The sequence below is a fragment of the Psammomys obesus genome, unplaced genomic scaffold (genome assembly GCF_907164565.1).
Source record: "Psammomys obesus unplaced genomic scaffold, mPsaObe1.curated_primary_1811, whole genome shotgun sequence".
Taxonomy (NCBI): Eukaryota; Metazoa; Chordata; class Mammalia; order Rodentia; family Muridae; genus Psammomys; species Psammomys obesus.
Genome location: NW_026592481.1, coordinates 629,668 through 646,374, shown reverse-complemented (window position 1 = coordinate 646,374; position 16,707 = coordinate 629,668). Strand labels below are relative to the sequence as shown.

The 16,707-nt window shown below is 40.6% G+C and overlaps 1 protein-coding gene across 1 annotated transcript in view; it reads left to right on the top strand.

The window, feature by feature from the left end:
- Egfl6 (EGF like domain multiple 6) overlaps positions 1-16,707 on the top strand; it is a 67,442-nt gene that overhangs the window by 47,342 nt on the left and 3,393 nt on the right. The window contains exons 9-10 of the mRNA XM_055613357.1: positions 7,596-7,676; positions 14,004-14,105. Coding sequence (XP_055469332.1) covers positions 7,596-7,676; positions 14,004-14,105 — 183 coding nt within the window. The remainder of the gene's footprint in view (positions 1-7,595; positions 7,677-14,003; positions 14,106-16,707) is intronic.

Here is a 16,707-nt window from a genome sequence, read left to right as displayed (position 1 = left end):
ACTGATAGGGGCGGTCCTCTTCCCCTTCTATCTGAACCTAGCCTATCAGGTCTCATCTGGACTGGCTGTTTTGTCTTCCTCTGTGGCCTGTTAAGGCTGCTTCTCCTTCAAGGGGAGGTGATCAAAGAGCCAGCCTTGGAGTTCATGCCAGAGACAGTCCCTGCTCCCCTTACTAGGGAACCCACTTGGAGACTGAGTCTGTGGGCTACATCTGAGCTGGGGCTTTAGGTCCTCTCCATATATTGTCCCTGGTTGGGGTATCATTCTCTTCAGAGCCCTCAGGGCTCAGTTTTTTTTATTTTGTTTGTTTGTTTGTGGGTTTGGGTTTTTTTTTTGTTGTTGTTGTTGTTGTTTTGTTTTTTGTTTGTTTGTTTGTTTGTTTGTTTTTGCTCTGTTGGTCCCCTTTTGGAGCTCCTGTCCCCTCCAGATCTTTCTATCTCCTCCATCTTTCATGCATTCTGCTATGAGTCTCACCCTCTGCTTTGAAGCCTCGATCAGTAAGCCCTCTGTGGTAGGTGCCAAATCTATTCCCTCTCTTCTCCTGCTTCCGATGTCTATCGTGTTTGCCCTTTTGAATGAGGATTGAGCAACTTCACCACGGTCTTCCTTGTTGTTCAGCTTCTTTAGGAGTATAGATTTTAATATGTTTATCCTATATTATATATCTAATAACCACTTATGAGTGAGTATTTTACCATGTGTGTCTTTCTGTTTCTGGGTTACCTCACTCAAGATGATCTTTTCTAGTTCCTACCATTTGTCTGCAAAGTTCATGATTTCCTTGTTTTTAATTGCTGAGTAGTATTCCATTGTATAATGTACCACAATTTCTGTATCCATTCCTCCGTTCAGGCACATCTGGGTTGTTTCAAGATTCTGGCTATTACAAATAAAGCTTCCATGAACATGGTTGAGCAAATGTCCTGGTTGTATACTTGAGCATCTTTTGGATATATGCCTAGGAGTTGTAAGGCTAGATCTTGAGATAGCACTAATCCTAACTTTCTGAGAAAGTGCCAAATTGAGTTCCAAAGTGGTTGTACAAGTTTACATTCCCACCAGCAATGGAGGAGGGTTCCCCTTTCTCCACATCTTATCCAGCATATTTTGTCACCTGAGTTTTTGGTCTTAGCCATTCTGATGGGTATAAGGTGAAATTTCAGGGTCGTTTTGATTTCCATCTCCCTGATGACTAAGGAAGTTGAACATTTCTTTAAGTGTTTCTCTGCCATTTCATATTCCTCTATTGAGAATTCTCTCTTTAGCTCTGTTCCCCATTTTTTTAAGTGGATTACTTGGTTTGCTGCTTTTCAGCTTCTTTAGTTCTTTATATATACTGGATATTAGTCCTCTGTCAGAAAAAGGGTTGTTAAAAATTCTTTCCCAATCTGTAGGCAGTCATTTTGTTCTGACGACAGTGTCCTTTGCTTTACAGAAGCTTCTCAGTTTCATGAGGTCCCATTTATTGATTGTTGATCTTAGAGCCTGTGCTGTTGCTATTCTGTTCAGGAAGTTGTCTCCTGTACCAATGAGGTCAAGGCTCTTCCCCACTTTTTATTCTAATTTGTTTAGCGTTTCTGGCTTTATGTTGAGGTCTTTGATCCACTTGGACTTTAGCTTTGTGCAGGGTGATAAGTATAAATCTATTTGCATTTTCTACATGTAGACATCCAGTTAGACCAGCACCATCTTTTGAAAATGCTATCTTTTTTCCATTGTATTGTTTTGGTTTTTGTCAAAAATCAAGTATCTGTAGGTGTGTGGATTTATTTATGGGTCTTCTATTTGATTCCATCGATACTCTGGACTGTTTCTCTGCCAATATCATGCAGTTTTTATTACTGTGTCTCTATAGTACAGCTTGAGGTCAGGGATGGAGATACCTCCAGAAGATCTGTTATTGTACAGGACTGTTTTAGCAATTCTGGGTTTTTTGTTTTTCCATATAAAATTGAGAATTGTTCTTTCAAGTTCTGTAAAGAATTGCATTTGTATTTTGTTGAGAATTGCATTAAATCTGTAGACTGCTTTTGGTAGGATGGCCATTTTCATTATGTTAATCCTACTGATCCATGAGCATGAGAGATCTTTCCATCATCTGATATCATCTTCCATTTTTTTTCTTCAGAGACGTGAAGTTTTGTCTTGTTTTGTTTTGTTTTGTTTTGTTTCATGCAGGTCTTTCACTTCCTTGGTTAGAGTCACACCAAGAAACTTTAGGTTATTTGTGGCTATTGTAAAGGCGGTAGTTTACCTAATTTCTTTCTCAGCACTTTTGTTTTTTTATATACAGGAGGGCTACTGATTTTTTTTTTTAGTTAATTTTGTATCAAGCCAGTTTGCTGAAGGCATTTATACATTGAAGAAGTTCTCTGGTAGATTTTTTTTGGGTTACTTATGTAGACTATCATATCATCTGTGAATACTGATACTTTGACTTCTTCTTTTCCAATGTGTATTCCCTTGATCTCCTTCTGTTGTCTTATTGCTCTAACTAGGACTTCAAGTACAATGTTGAAGAGATATGGAGAGAGTGGAAGGCTTTGCCTTGTCCCTGATTTCAGTGGAATTGATTTAAGTTTCTCTCCATTTAGTTTGATGTTGGCTATAGGCTTTCTTTATATTGCTTTTACTATGTTTAGGTATGTGTCTTGTATCCCTGATCACTCCAAAATTTTAAACGTGAGTGGATGTTGGATTTTGTCAAATGTTTTTTTAGCATCTAAGGAGATGATCATGTGGTGTTTTTCCTTCTGTTTGTTTATGTGGTATATTATATTGATGGATTTCCGTATATTTAACCACCCCTGCATGCCTTGGATGAAGCCTCCTTGGTCATAGTGGATGATATCTTTTATGTGTTCTTTGATTCTGTTTGTGAGTATTTTATTGAGTATTTTCTGTGTCAATGTTTTTGTGGCAGAAAAATAGGTCTGAAGTTCTCCTTTTTTTGTTGGGTCTTTTTGTGATTTAGGTATCAAGGTTACTGTGGCCTCATAGAATGAGTTTCGTAATGTTCCTTCTGTTTCTATTTTGTGGAATAGTTTGAAGAATATTGGCATCAGTTCTTCTTTGAAGGTCTGGTAGAATTCTGCACTGAACCCTTCAGGCCCTGGGCTTTTATTGGCAGAGAGACTTTTGATGACTGCTTCTATTTCCTTGGGGGATATAGAACTGTTTAATATGTTTATCCCAATCTTGGTTTAGCTTTGGTAAGTGGAATCTATCAATAAAATTGTCCATGTTGTTTAGATTTTCAAATTTTATGGGGTATAGGCTTTTGAAATAAGACGGAATGATCCTTTGAATTTCCTCAGTGTCTGTCATTGTGTCCCCCTTTTTGTTTCTGATTTTGCTGATTTGGATAGTTTCTCTCTGCCTTTTAGTTAATTTGGCTAAGGGTTTGTTTATCTTGTTGATTTTCTCAACGAACCAGCTCTTGGTTTCATTGAGTGTATGAAATATTTGTTTCTAATTTATTGATTTCAGCCCTGAGTTTGATTATTTCCAACTGTCTGCCCCTCTTGAATGTGTCTGCTTCTTTTCTTCCCCCCTAGGGTTTTCAGGTGTGCCATTCAGTTACTTGTATGATATGTCTCAAACTTCTTTCTGAAGGTACTTAGTACTAAAAATTACTAAGTAGTACTAAGAACTTTGCTTTTAGCACTGCTTTTATTGTGTCCCATATGTTTAGGTAAGTTGTCTTCATTTTCATTGAATTTAATTTCTTTATTTCTTCCTTGATCCAGCTGTCCTTTGGTAGAGAGTTGTTTAGTTTCCATGCTTGTGTAGGCTTTTTGTTATTTCCATTGTTGTTGGGGTCTAGCTTTGGGCCATGTGGTCTGACAGGATACAAGGGATTGTTTCAATCTTCTTTTCTCTGTTGATGCTTGCTTTGTGTCAGACTATATGGTCAATTTTGGAGAAGGTTCTGTGAGATGCTAGGGTTATGTGTTCCCTGCCGCTGTGGGTGGAACAAGTGATGGTACAGCCTATAGTGCAGGTGATCAATACTTTGCCACTCTCCAACCCCAGAGACATCCACAGGGGTCCTGGATCTAATTTGTCCCAGCTCATGGGTTGTTCCCTCTAGCCAGGGAAGCCTCAAAGTTGGTGCTCTGGATTCAGCTGCCCATCTAATCACCAGTTTCAGAGTTTCAGATCCTCTGCCCTTCAAAAACAGTGTGCACTGGTCACCACCATCTTGGATTCCATGGCAAAATGTTTGTAAACTGAACAAAGAGAAAATGGCTTGGCACTCAAGTGCTACATGGGATCTACTGCTCTGGGAAACAGAAGGGTAAATCCTCTCCTATTCTCTTATCTGGGTGCTTTCTATTTGGCAAAGCCACTCTCTGCAAGCATAGTTGTATGCCAGACTCTCCACAAAGAACACACACCAAATCAGAGACCCTCACACTGAATCTCCTAAGCATTTCCTTTTACCTCTTTTTAAAAAGACTTTTTTTTTTTTTTTTGAGAAAGGGTAGTTCTGGCTGGTCTGGAATTCACTATGTACAATAGGCTAGACTTGAACTCAAAGAACTAACTGCCTCTTCTTCTCAAGCAGTGAGATTAAAGATGTGTGCCACTGCACTCCACATTTTAAAAGTTTTTATGATTCCCAGCAGGTGGTGGTGGTTCAAGTCTTTAATCCCATCATCTGAGGCAGGTGGAGCTCCAATTTCAAGGCCAGGCCCACCTGATATACAGAGTGAGTTCCAGGACAGCCGAGGCTACAAAAAGAAACCCTACCTTAAAATAAAATTTTATGAGCATGTAATTTAATTACAAATAAAATATTCATACTTGTATATAGTATATTTTTTCATACTATGCTCTCGCTCTCTTGTCTTATTTCCCAGGCTCTTCCCAACTAGTCTCCTTTCTTTTCTTTTCTTTTTTCTTTCTTTTTTTTTTTTTTTGTTTCTTTTTGTTGTTTGTTTGTTTGTTTTTTGTGTGTGTTTTTTGTTTGGTGGGGCTTTTTTGGTTTTTCAAGACAGGTTTTTTTCAGTGTAGCCTATGCTGTTCTGAACTCCCTCTGTAGACCAGGCTGGCCTTGAATTTAAGAGATCCACCTGCCTTTGTCTCCCAGTGTTGGGATTAAAAGTTTTTTAATGTACCACCAGGCTACTTCCTTCTTTCATGGCTTTTGTTTTTATAACCTATTGCATGTGTGAATTCCTTCTTTGGGGGGATATGAACAACACCCCTCTGCCTCTCCTTATAAGGTCCCAACAATACCACAAAGGATGATTGCACCAGAGTCTAATTTGGGTAACCAATGAACTTATTAGGCTTGCTTACTAAGCATGAGTGATGAGCTGTTTACAGGGGTGTAAGTGATGTGCCAGATTCACAAGACCCCAAAAGACCACCAGGTATCAAGTCCATTGCAAAGCACATGAGGATCTTTTTATTACAAGCTATAGTTCAGGTTCATACACCCTCACCACCAATAGCGGCTGAGAGCACAGTGCCTCCTGCTCAGGGTAGGTGGTTGATTTAAAGAGTCCAGTCCCTCCTACTGTGCCCAAAGCAGGAAGGATTCCTGCCTGGCAAGCATCTATTGGTCAGAACAAAAAAGGGGATGTTTCATTTTGAATTGATTGGTTATAGGCAGGCCCCCAAACTATTAATGGTCTGGCTTCCCTTGTTTGGCTGTCCTAGGGGAGAGGGGCCGTTTTCCTAGCAACCATATCTCTAGTGGGCAGGAACAAATGCAGTATGGCTGGTTCTTCTCAGCAGGTGGCTGGACATGTCTCCACCAGTCTGGCCTTTGTTCAGGCTTGTGCTTTAAACCAATACCCCTCAAAAACTAATTTTTAGTTCTTTGCTCTCTCAGTGATGCCAAGGCGGCTGCACCACCATTAAGACTCACCTCTGCAAGGATGACAATGGTCCCCATGGTGCATAGATGGAGTCCCTCTTCAGTTAGTCAGCCACAACCTGTATACTCTGTATACCTCCCAAGACATGTAGTTAGGGTAGAATTATATACAAATGTCTGGGAGATACAAGAGGGAGTGTTTTATCCAAGTCTTGCAGAACCCAAAGACCACCAAGGAGCCAATTCCAATGCAAACTCAGTAGGGCCTTTTATTACAAGCTCCAGTTTGGGCCCACACTGTCACCAAGGCAGCAGTGTATCGTGTAGAGGGCCAAGCTCAAGGGAAAGAGGGTTTTTATTGGGTTACAGCAAGGTTTGGGAAATTACAGCTTAGCAGTTACACATTGGGTGACATTCAGCAAGGGCAAGCTTGTTACAAAGTGTTTGTAGCTAACTAACATTGAGCAAGCTATCTATAGACCTGAGGAATGTTAGGTGTTTCTATGCCATGAAAGTTCTACTACCAGGTCATTGGGCTGCCCAGCACGGATGTCTCACCCTGAGATAAGATACCTTCCCATTCTTGTGGTTACCTTCAGGCTATTCTTTGGGTAGGTAATTTTATTATCTTCTTCCTGTAATTGGTGACCTATGGTTTAGTTCCTGGTGGCTTTTGGGAGTGTCAGGTCTGGTTCTCTCAGAAGCGGCCAGAAACTCAGGTGAGGGTCCGATGACTCACCCCACTCCATCCTTCTATAGGAGAACATCAACAGTCATGGGAGGTATGATTAAGGGATTATTTTCAATAATATGAACAAGTTGCTTACCAATGGCAATGCCACTGAAGGAAATGTCTCTCCCTATCCCAGTGACTGTTAATTGCCAATAGACTTTTTGGGGAGTGGTGAGGCCTTATGAGTCCCTCACTTTTTTTTTTTTGAAGGTGCTTTTGAAAGGTTCACTCTACAAAATGAGAATATCACAGTTGTATGTTTATGATTTTAAAAGCCAAAATAGCCAGGCCTGGTGATGTTCACCTTTGATCCCAGAACAGAGGAAGCAGAGATAGGCAGATTTCTTTGCATTTGAGGACACTGTGATTTGCATTGCAAGTTGCAGGCCAGTCAGGACTATACATTGAGACTCTGTGTCCAAAAAAAATTTTTTTAAGCCAAAATAGAAAACTAAAGAAACAAAACACTCCATCAAAGCTTAATTTTTCTGCATGAACCACGTGGCAGCTCTTTGCAAAGGTTGGTTTCCAGAGCCTACCATAGCTCTCAGCCCCTCCAAGACACTTTGTGTGTTAACTCTGAGTCCCCACACTAAGACATCACTTCTTTCTTTCTGGGTGCTCTGTTTTACCTTGTATTCTTGGCTGCATGACTGGTGGAGTATATTGACAAATCCAGGGTGGAGTTATCTAATGGGTGAGTCGACACAGGTTCATCGAGGTCAGAAACAGTGTATTAGTCATACAATCACCCTTACTAATGAAAAGTTCAAGGAAATGGGATTCCAATACCTAGTGAGAAGGGGTGTCCAGAGTGTGGATACTGAAAAACTCACTTGAGGGAACCTCTAGAAAACACCGTTGTCGGGGAGGAGAATGGGTAGGAATGTTAGGAAGATGCTAATTGTATGTGTTTTAGCATTAGACTACATAACAAATCTATGTTCCAACACTATGTTCCTTTGGTGCATGTGGTGTTTTGGGTTTTTGTTTTTTTTTTTTTTTTCTTTACTAATTAAGATTCCTTACCAGCCCCTAAGGTAAATGAAGCAAAGGATTTGGATCTGGTCTACATCCCAAGAAAAGAGCTAAATTCCAAACTGGAATACAAAGGTAATAATAATAATGATAATAATAAAATAATAGTAATAATACAGCTCTCACCTCAAAGAGAATAAATGGAGTGTGTTAGTATTGTGCAGCAGAATTATATAGCAGATTCATAAATCATGCCACATGACTGGTTCCACGTGGGAGGTTTTATTAAGGGAAGGGGGACGGGGCCACAGAGACTGTCTCTGGGCAGGGTAGGACAGAGAAAAAGAGAGGAGAGGGAGAGAAAGACATGGTGGGGGGAGGGGCGCCCTGACAGAGAGAGGGGAAGAGCAAGAGAGCGAGAGAGCAAAAATAAGAAGACAAGAGAGAGACAAAGTGCTGGGTTGGTCTTTTTATGGAGCAACTTAACCACACCTATCAGGTATGACTCCCTGGCAGGGGAGGGAGGGTGCACATGATAACATTATAGGTTGCTAGGTAATTCAGAAACAGGCTGCCTAAATACTAACCAATAGGAATAACAGATTTCAGGTACCTCAAACATCATGTTCCAATGTAGTCGCAGTTTCCTAGAGTTTTATGGCAAAGAACAAAGAAAGTCACAAACAAAATCATTTTTCAAATGTGTTGATCAAAATACCAGGTTGATAGGTTCCAGCAAAGTTGAGGAACCTCTGCTATAGGCACCAGATGCTATCTGAGGGCATTTTTAGCTTTAGGATTTGTGGAAGCTAGGAGTCTGCTAAGTTAGAACATCTCAGAAGGCTTACCCTGATACAAGGATTTCAGGTCACACAAAGAGGTAGGTAATGAATGGCTACTAAAGGGGCTAAAAATAGCGCAAAATAATTTGGCTCTGGATCTGCAGCATTCCAACCTCTCTGCAGTCACTTAAGCTCAAGTAGCCTCTGTCAAATGATCTGTTAGGTTTGGCTCCTTTCTGGAAACTTTTGTTCACAGTAACTAATGCTTTCTTTCTAATCATTTTATATATTTTTTTAATTTTTTTACAATTTATTCATTATATATTCTGATTGTAGCCCACTCCCTCATCTCTTCTCAGTCCCACCCTCTCTCTCTCCCTCTGTCCTCCAACCCCTTCCCCTAGTTCACTGAAAGGGGCAGTTTCCCTCCTCTGCCATCTACCCATAGCTTACCTAAAAAGTCTTATCAAGACTGCCTGGATCCTCTTCCTCTATAGCCTGGCAAGGCCGAATTGCCAGGGGCAAGTGATCAAAGAGCAGTCAACCAGCATCTTATAATTTAAAGAATTTAAGGCAATAGCAAGCTCATGGAAAGGAGCTGAAGGGAGATCACCCTTCAGGAAGACCTTTGCTAGGAGATGAGGCCTGAAGCGGAAAAGAAACATTTTGGCTCAGGGGAGAAATAGCATCATGACCACAGAGAGCCATAACAGGACCTTGAAGGAAGAGAGAGAGAGCCTTCTCTATAAACTTGGAAAACACTGTCTGTGGTGGTGCAGACCTCTAATCCCAGCACTCAGGAAGGCAGAGGCAGGCAGATCTCTGAGTTCCAGGCCATCCTTGTCTCAAAAAAATAAAAAAATCCCACAAACAACAACAGCAAAACCTGGTTGAATAAAGGGGATTTCTGACTCTTACAGGTTTTGGACATCGGGGAGTTAAGCTTCCTGCCATGTGATCTATCTTGGCTGGCCTACATGCCAGCATGGAGACAGACACTAGATACTACTATATAAACTTAGCTTGTAGGGGAGGGGGACTTCAAGAACACAGCACTGCATACTTTCTTATCAATCTCTGGGAGAAAAAGAAAAGCAGCTAGAGTCTGTGATCACTCACTCTCTCTTGCATCATCTTTCAGCTCATGAAATTACTGCTTCAGTCATAAGCAACCAAGAAAAAATCCACTATATTGTGACACACAGATCCAGTGTTGTATTACTTTTCCTGAGATAACATGAATAAACAAACATTTATTTACTCCTGATGTGGCACTGATAACAGATCAAAGTAACCATTCTACTCAGGTTGGTGCTACAATAATTTTTTTTCAGGCTTACTTTAAAGAAATATGAGCAAAAGAAAAATAGCTGTTTCAGTGAGAGGTGCCATTTTATCATCAGTGATAATGTCACAAAAGCTGCATAATGGAGTCCTGCCTTTTTTCAGGTCCTGTCTACCCTAGTGCCTTCCAAGGGAGGAGATCACCTAGAATCCCAGGTGAGAGTTCTGTGACCTCTCCCAGCACTAAAGACTGTTGATGACTCTGTTATTGATACTAGCTACCTGCCCATCACTGTGTAATTGTTCTGTTCATTTTGTTACCATGACTACAGCTTATCTCAGTGTTGTGGAATTTTTTGTTCATTTTGTCTTTTTGTTTTTTTCAGACAAGATTTCTCTGAATAGCCTTGGGTGTCCTGGACTTGCTTTGCAGAGCAGGCTGGCCTCAAACTCAGAGATCCACGTGCCTCTGCCTCCCTGAGTGCTGGAATTACAGGCGCATTTAAAAATATTGTATTAGCATATATTAATTATACAAGATAATCAGTTTCATTACGACATTTTTATATATGCTTATAACATATATTTTTATCATCTTCATCCCTATTCGCCTTTTGTGTGCCCCTCCCACTCTCACTGATCCCATTCCTCTTCCCAACTAGTTCCCATTCTGTTTGTTAGATCTAGATTATGGGCCTGCCCCTTTAAGAAACAGAAACAGACCGCCAGCCTAGCCATTGGTGGTGCATACCTTTAATCCCAGAGTTCTGAAGGCAGAACAGAGCAGATCTCTTTGAGTTAGAGGCCATCCTGGTCTACAGAGTGAGTTCCAAGACAGCCAGGGCTACATAGAGAAACCTTGTTTCAGAAAAAAAAAAAAAAGAAGAAGAAGAAGGAGAAAAGGAAAGGAAAGGCTTCTGAGACAGAGTTAAGATGCCATGCTGTGCTGTGACATAACAGTTCCTAATGTGTAGTCTTACCCAGGACCTGACTCTTTCATATTCTTTTTTTTTTTTTTTTTGGTTTTTATTGTTTGTTTGTTTGTTTGGCTTTTGGTTTTTCAACACAGGGTTTCTCTGTGTAGCCCTGGCTGTCCTGGAACTCACTCTATAAGACCAGGCTGGCCTCAAATTTATAGAGATCTGCCTGCCTCTGCCTCCCATGTGCTAGATTAAAAGTGCCACCACCACCCAGCTGCCATGTTCTTTGTCACTAGGCCATGTTGCATTAAACTTCATTGTATGAATCTTTCTACCAGATTTTTTTTTAATTACAAAAGCCAGAATACTCACTTTGTCAAGAGTGTTTCTCTAAAGGCCTTTTTCTTCTGAACATCCCACTAGTTATGCTCCAATGGCAGCTATGTCGTTTTATTTTTATTTTTATTTATTTTTTTTTTTACTTTAGGCTGTCTCTCTTTTCCTTTATTTATTTATTTATTTATTTAATCACTTTATGGCCTAATCCCAGCCCCCTCCCTCCTCTCCTCCCAGTCCCATCCTCATCCCTCCTACCTCATCTCCCTCCTTCTTCTCAGAGAAGTGGAGGCTCCCTAGAGGTACCACCACACCCTAGCATCTCAGCAAGACTGAACATATCCTCTTTTATTGCCATCTGACAAGGCAGCTCAGTTAGGGGAAAAAGATCCAGAGGCAGGTAACAGAGTTAGAGACATAGGCTATCTCTCTTAATGAAGTTCCTCTCCAGGTTTTAAAAGAAGGCCTTTCTCTTTAATATCCTCATCATGCCACCTTTGATAAGCTATATTGTCCCCTTTTAATGCTGTCAAAGCCAAACCTGACCTGTGCAAAATGGATAGTCATAGGTCTGAGTCAGATTTAAGATTCAAGATCAGGGCTGGAGAGATGGCTCAGAGGTTAAGGGCACTGCCTGCTCTTCCAGAAGTCCCGAGTTCAATTCCCAGCAACCACATGGTGCCTCACAACCATCTATAATAAGATCTAGTGTCTTCTTCTGGTGTGCAAGTGTATATGCAGATAGAACATTGTATATATAATAAATAAAATATATATTTAAAAAAAAAGATTCAAGATCAGTTCCAGCACATCTATGGAGCCTGGATAAGTCACTTAGGAGCCTTAGATTTATTGAGAGTCCAATGACAGTTATTTTTTATAATAAAATTAAATGACATGATGTTTGTGGGGGAAAAAACATTTGGTAAATTGAGATGAGTCAAGAAGAAGCAACTCATGACCCAGCAAGATGGCTTAGAAGGTAAAAGCTCCTGCCACCAAACCCAATGATGCAATTTTGATCCTCAGGACATACATGGGGGAAGGACAGAGCTGACTTTCACAGATTTTTCCTCTGACTTCCACATGCATAGTTAAAATGTAATTAAAAAAAATAATGTAAGAAGGTGGGTGGTGGTAGATCAAGCCTTTAATCCCATCACTTGCGAAACAGAGGTAGGTGGATCTCTGTGAATTTGAGGCCAGCCTGGTCTGCATACAGGTTCCAGGACAGCTAAAGCTATACAAAGAAACCCTGTCTCAAAAAAAAAAATTTTAAGAAAAAGATGGCCTAACATGACAGTACACACTTTTAATCCCAGCATTCTGGAGGCAGTGGCAAGCAGACTTCCGTAAGTTGGAAACCATTCTGATCTATGTAGTGAGTTCCAGCCAGTTGAGGCTACATAGAAAACCCTGGAGAGAAGGGGAAACACTTACTCTCTTTTCTTTCCTTTCATTGATTCTTTGGCATGAACAGCAGAGTCCCTCAAGTGGAAGCAGCAGCTAGCCTTGGTTTTAAATCAGAAGCCCCTGGGTCTTTGTCCTCTTTCACAGTGCCTTCTGTTATCTTACATTATGAGTCAGCATACTTTTCTGTGGAAAGGGCCAGAGAGCAAATATGGGAGGCTTTGTGAGCCGTTTGGTCTCTGTAGTTCAAGGGTTCCTTTGTCTTTGTAGCTTAAAGGAACAAAACACTACATAAGTAAATGAAAAGCCTGTGCTCCCATAAGACTTTTTTTTTTTTTTTTTTTTTTTTTTTACAAAAGTAGACAATAGGCCAAGGTGCTAGTTTGCAGACCTCTAATCTGCATGAAGGTAACCTGAGACACTGGTTCAAAACCTGCCTTGGCTGACTCCACTCATATTCCTCTGATACATCTAAACTACATAGCCTTTCTGTGAGAACAAATAACAACAAACACAAAAAAAAAAAAAAACATTTTTAGAAATTACCTATTTGATCTAATATGCCCCTGGCAAATTTCTAACAGGAGTGTTGGGATCATGAAACACCCATTGTATTTTAATTAATGGAGGTGAGTAGGTGACAACATGAGGCCAATGCCATTGAACCAATGATTTACTGTGTACACCCCCCACCCCCAGGAGAAGGGGACACACAGAGCAAGGGAAGGACCTAATGGAAAACTAGGCCAAAGGTCTTTAAGGGTTCTGTAGGAGCAAAGTCAAGGGATGGGGGCAGAGAGACCATTTAAGATAGGATAAATTGAATAATTTCAGGAGGCTTTAAGGCAGTGGTTCTCAACCTCTTTCACGGGGGTCACATAACAGATATCCTGCATTACAATTCATAACAGTAGCAAATGTATAGTTATGAAGTAGCAACCAAAATAATTTTATGGTTGGGGGTCACCACAACATGAAGAACTGTATTAAAAGGCTACAGCATTCGGAAGGTTGATAACCACCACTTCAGAGATACAGAGGCTATCCATAACTATTTGTTTCTGATGTGGTGTGGGCCAAAAGAAATGCTTCTTTGATGTGTATGCTGATCAGTTTTCTCTCAATGTTATGAAATACCTGAGCTTTGTAGGGAGGGGTATGACTCAGATTTCTTATAGTATGACTGAGCACTCCATATTCTGAGCTTTATTTTCAGTCTCTGGCCTGACTTTCGTAAATAGCCAGTTATATTTTCTGCTTTGCTTCACTAATAAGGGTCACTGTGCACTTAACCATGGAACCATTTCTCTAGATACCATATAAATTCTGTCATAATCATAGAAAACAAAAGTGAAGGAGCTAGAAAGATGACGCCATGGTTAAGTGCACTTGCTGCTCTTGCAGAGGACCCAGCTTCTGTTCCCACCCACATGATGGCTCACAATCATCTGTAACTTTAGTACTTTAGTTCTTACCTGCATGGGCATCAGGCACATACATGGTGCACAAACGTACATGCAGTCAAAACACTCATGTGCATAATATTTCAAAGTATAAATATAGTGTATCTGGTTTAAACTACCCCTAAAGCATGTCAACTGCCATGATCTATATTCTATTCTCCTAAACCCATGACATCACCTTCCAGAGCCCCAAATTAGCTACTTTTGTGACACTCTTAATGGTTCTGAATGTGTGTGTGGTTTTTTTTTTTTTTTTTTTTTTAGCAGACTTAAACATCTCAGTTGACTGCAGCTTTGACCATGAGGTCTGTGATTGGAAACAGGATAGAGAAGATGATTTGGACTGGAATCCTGTTAATCGAGAAAATGGTACTTAAATTTCACTACTACATGTTCTGGAAGTAGAGAAGGCTTTTCCTACCAGGGAGTTATTCCTGTCACTGCTTAGATCATGATTGTTTACTGTCTTTGAAAACCTTTGACCTTCTGAGATGGCCTCTGATGGAAAGAGTAACTTAGTGCAGCATTTATTTCCTTTTCCATCCCTCTCTCACCCACATGACCCAGTAAATATGTCCCAACATACTTCTTTTTTCTTTTTCTTTTTTTTTTTTTGAGACAGGGTTTCTCTGTGTAGACTTGGCTGTCCTGGACTTACTTTGTAGAGCAGGCTGGCCTTAAACTTAGAGAGATCTGCCTGCCTCTGCATCCCTGAGTGCTGGGATCACAGGCGTGCACCACCACACTCAGCTCCCAGCATACTTCTTTTATATTTACTCTCTTCCTTCTGAGAGAGAGAGAGATGGGAAGAAGAGGAAGATGCCTGGTGGAAGGGTGTCTACAAGATCTCCCTTTTTTTTTTCAGCTTACCACAGTCTTCTGCATTTTGATAGAAAATAAATATTTAAAGGTAACAGAACCTCTCTGTCTACACTGGTGTTACAGGAGAGTCATCTCTCAAAGGAACAAATCCACAATAAGTGACAAGTTAATAACCTAAACTCCAAGATTAAGCTTTCCTTTCTTTTGCCTAAGGAATTCTTTCTGACCACCTGGCCTTGAGTTGTTCTGTACATGCTCTGAGCCATGAACTTCTGACTTTTGTAGTGTCTGCTTCAGTACTATTGATGGGCTCTGGCTTCCCTTTGGGTGGAGACACTATTTTGAGTCCTGCTCTCCTGAAGGCTGGTCATGTAACTGGAACAACTCTTACATACCTCCAGACTCCAGTTCCTCACCAATAGAATTGTATTTCTTTGAGGGTGTGCAGGCTCAGCCTCTGTTTAAAAGACCCTTCCTTAGGACAAACTCCTTCCTGAGATATATCCTTGCAAGCCTGTACCTGCAGCCAAAAAGCTTTGATATCCTGTACCAAGAATACCTGTTAGTAGCTGGGCAGTGGTGGAACACGCCTTTGGTCCCAGCACTTGGGGGCAGAGGCAGGCCAGCCTGGTCTACAGGGCAAGTTCCAGGACAGCCAAGGCTACATAGAGAAACCCTGTCTTGAAAAACAAACAAACAAACAACCCTGTTAGAGCTTGCAGTTGGGGTAGAAGGAACATATCCTACACAGTGGTTGTTCTAGCGGGCCTATCACTAAAGATAGAGCAGTGGACAAGTTTAACAAGAGATAATATATCTTTGAAGAAACTGTCTTGATAACTAACACAAGTTTCTCTTTTCTTCCATCATGGGAGTATAGACATCAGTGCTACTAGAGATATACACATGGATAGCTGAGACTGACATCTTACATTGAATTTTCCATCAGTGAGAAGTCTTCATTTGCAAACACCTTATTTACAAGTGAAATTGGATGTTCTCAGCTTCTAGGACACTCACATCAGAACTTCTTCCCTCTGACACATCTGCAAAGTCTCAGGATGGTCTTGTCTTTCCTGACAAAGCCAAATATAGATGAGAAACATGGGATAAACTGATATTATAGGAGGGATAAGCCCTCAAGGAAAGCTGAAAGTAGGCTTTAGCTGGGATTGAATAGGTCTCAGAAGAGAGAGCTACTGCATAAGAACAGATTTGAAAGAAATCGACTTATTAGTATGTCTTAAACATGTTATTTATTTGAAATTCAAACTCCACTGGGAATCCTGGAGTTTTGCTTGAATGCTCACTCACGGTTTTCTCGATTTCTCCTTTTTAAACAGTCTTGGACTCCAGCCTAAGGAATGGTGCTGCCCCATTCTGAGTGGATTTTCCCATCTCAATTTAAACTTAGATAATCCCACAAACTAGGCTAATCCACTCTAGACAATCTCTTACAGGCATGCCCAGAGGTTTGTCTCTCAGGGAGTTGTAGATCCTGTCAGGTTGACAATCAACATGAATCATCACAGGTGTGATGGTTACAGACTCTGGCAATGCTGTTATAGAAATAATACCATCCCAGTGAGAAATCACTTCTCACACTTAGCGATTAATAAAGGAAAAGGCTCTTTAATAATAGCACATGTCTGGCTCTGGCTAATGCCCAAAGAAGAGGTGGGCTTGAATAGAATAGTTTGCTAATTTATATACACTTTAGGCTTGGCATTCCACATACGCTGTCATCCTTAAATCTCTTTCAGGTCCCAGCCTCATGTTACACTTAGAAATAATTTAAACAGAGACACAGATACAAGAGAGTGAAAGTCTGACCACTTAGGCACATGGGAGATTTATACAGCAGAGATATTGCATATTACCAGAATTATTTTAAGTATACCAGTGTTGTTCTTTTTCAAATAGTTATTACTAAGGGTCATGTTGCCCATCTAGCAGAATTATGCTTTTGCTGGGGAAGAAAACTTACCAGTGACTGGATCCAGTGAAGAGACTAAGGCAGCATCAGCCAGGGTACCACAGGTATCTCCATGAATTGTACCAGAAGACTGCATCCCCAGTGTTTTCCTCCCAGATTCTATGGGAATTCTTTCTCATCAACTCCTTCAGACTATGCTGTGTAAGAATTGTT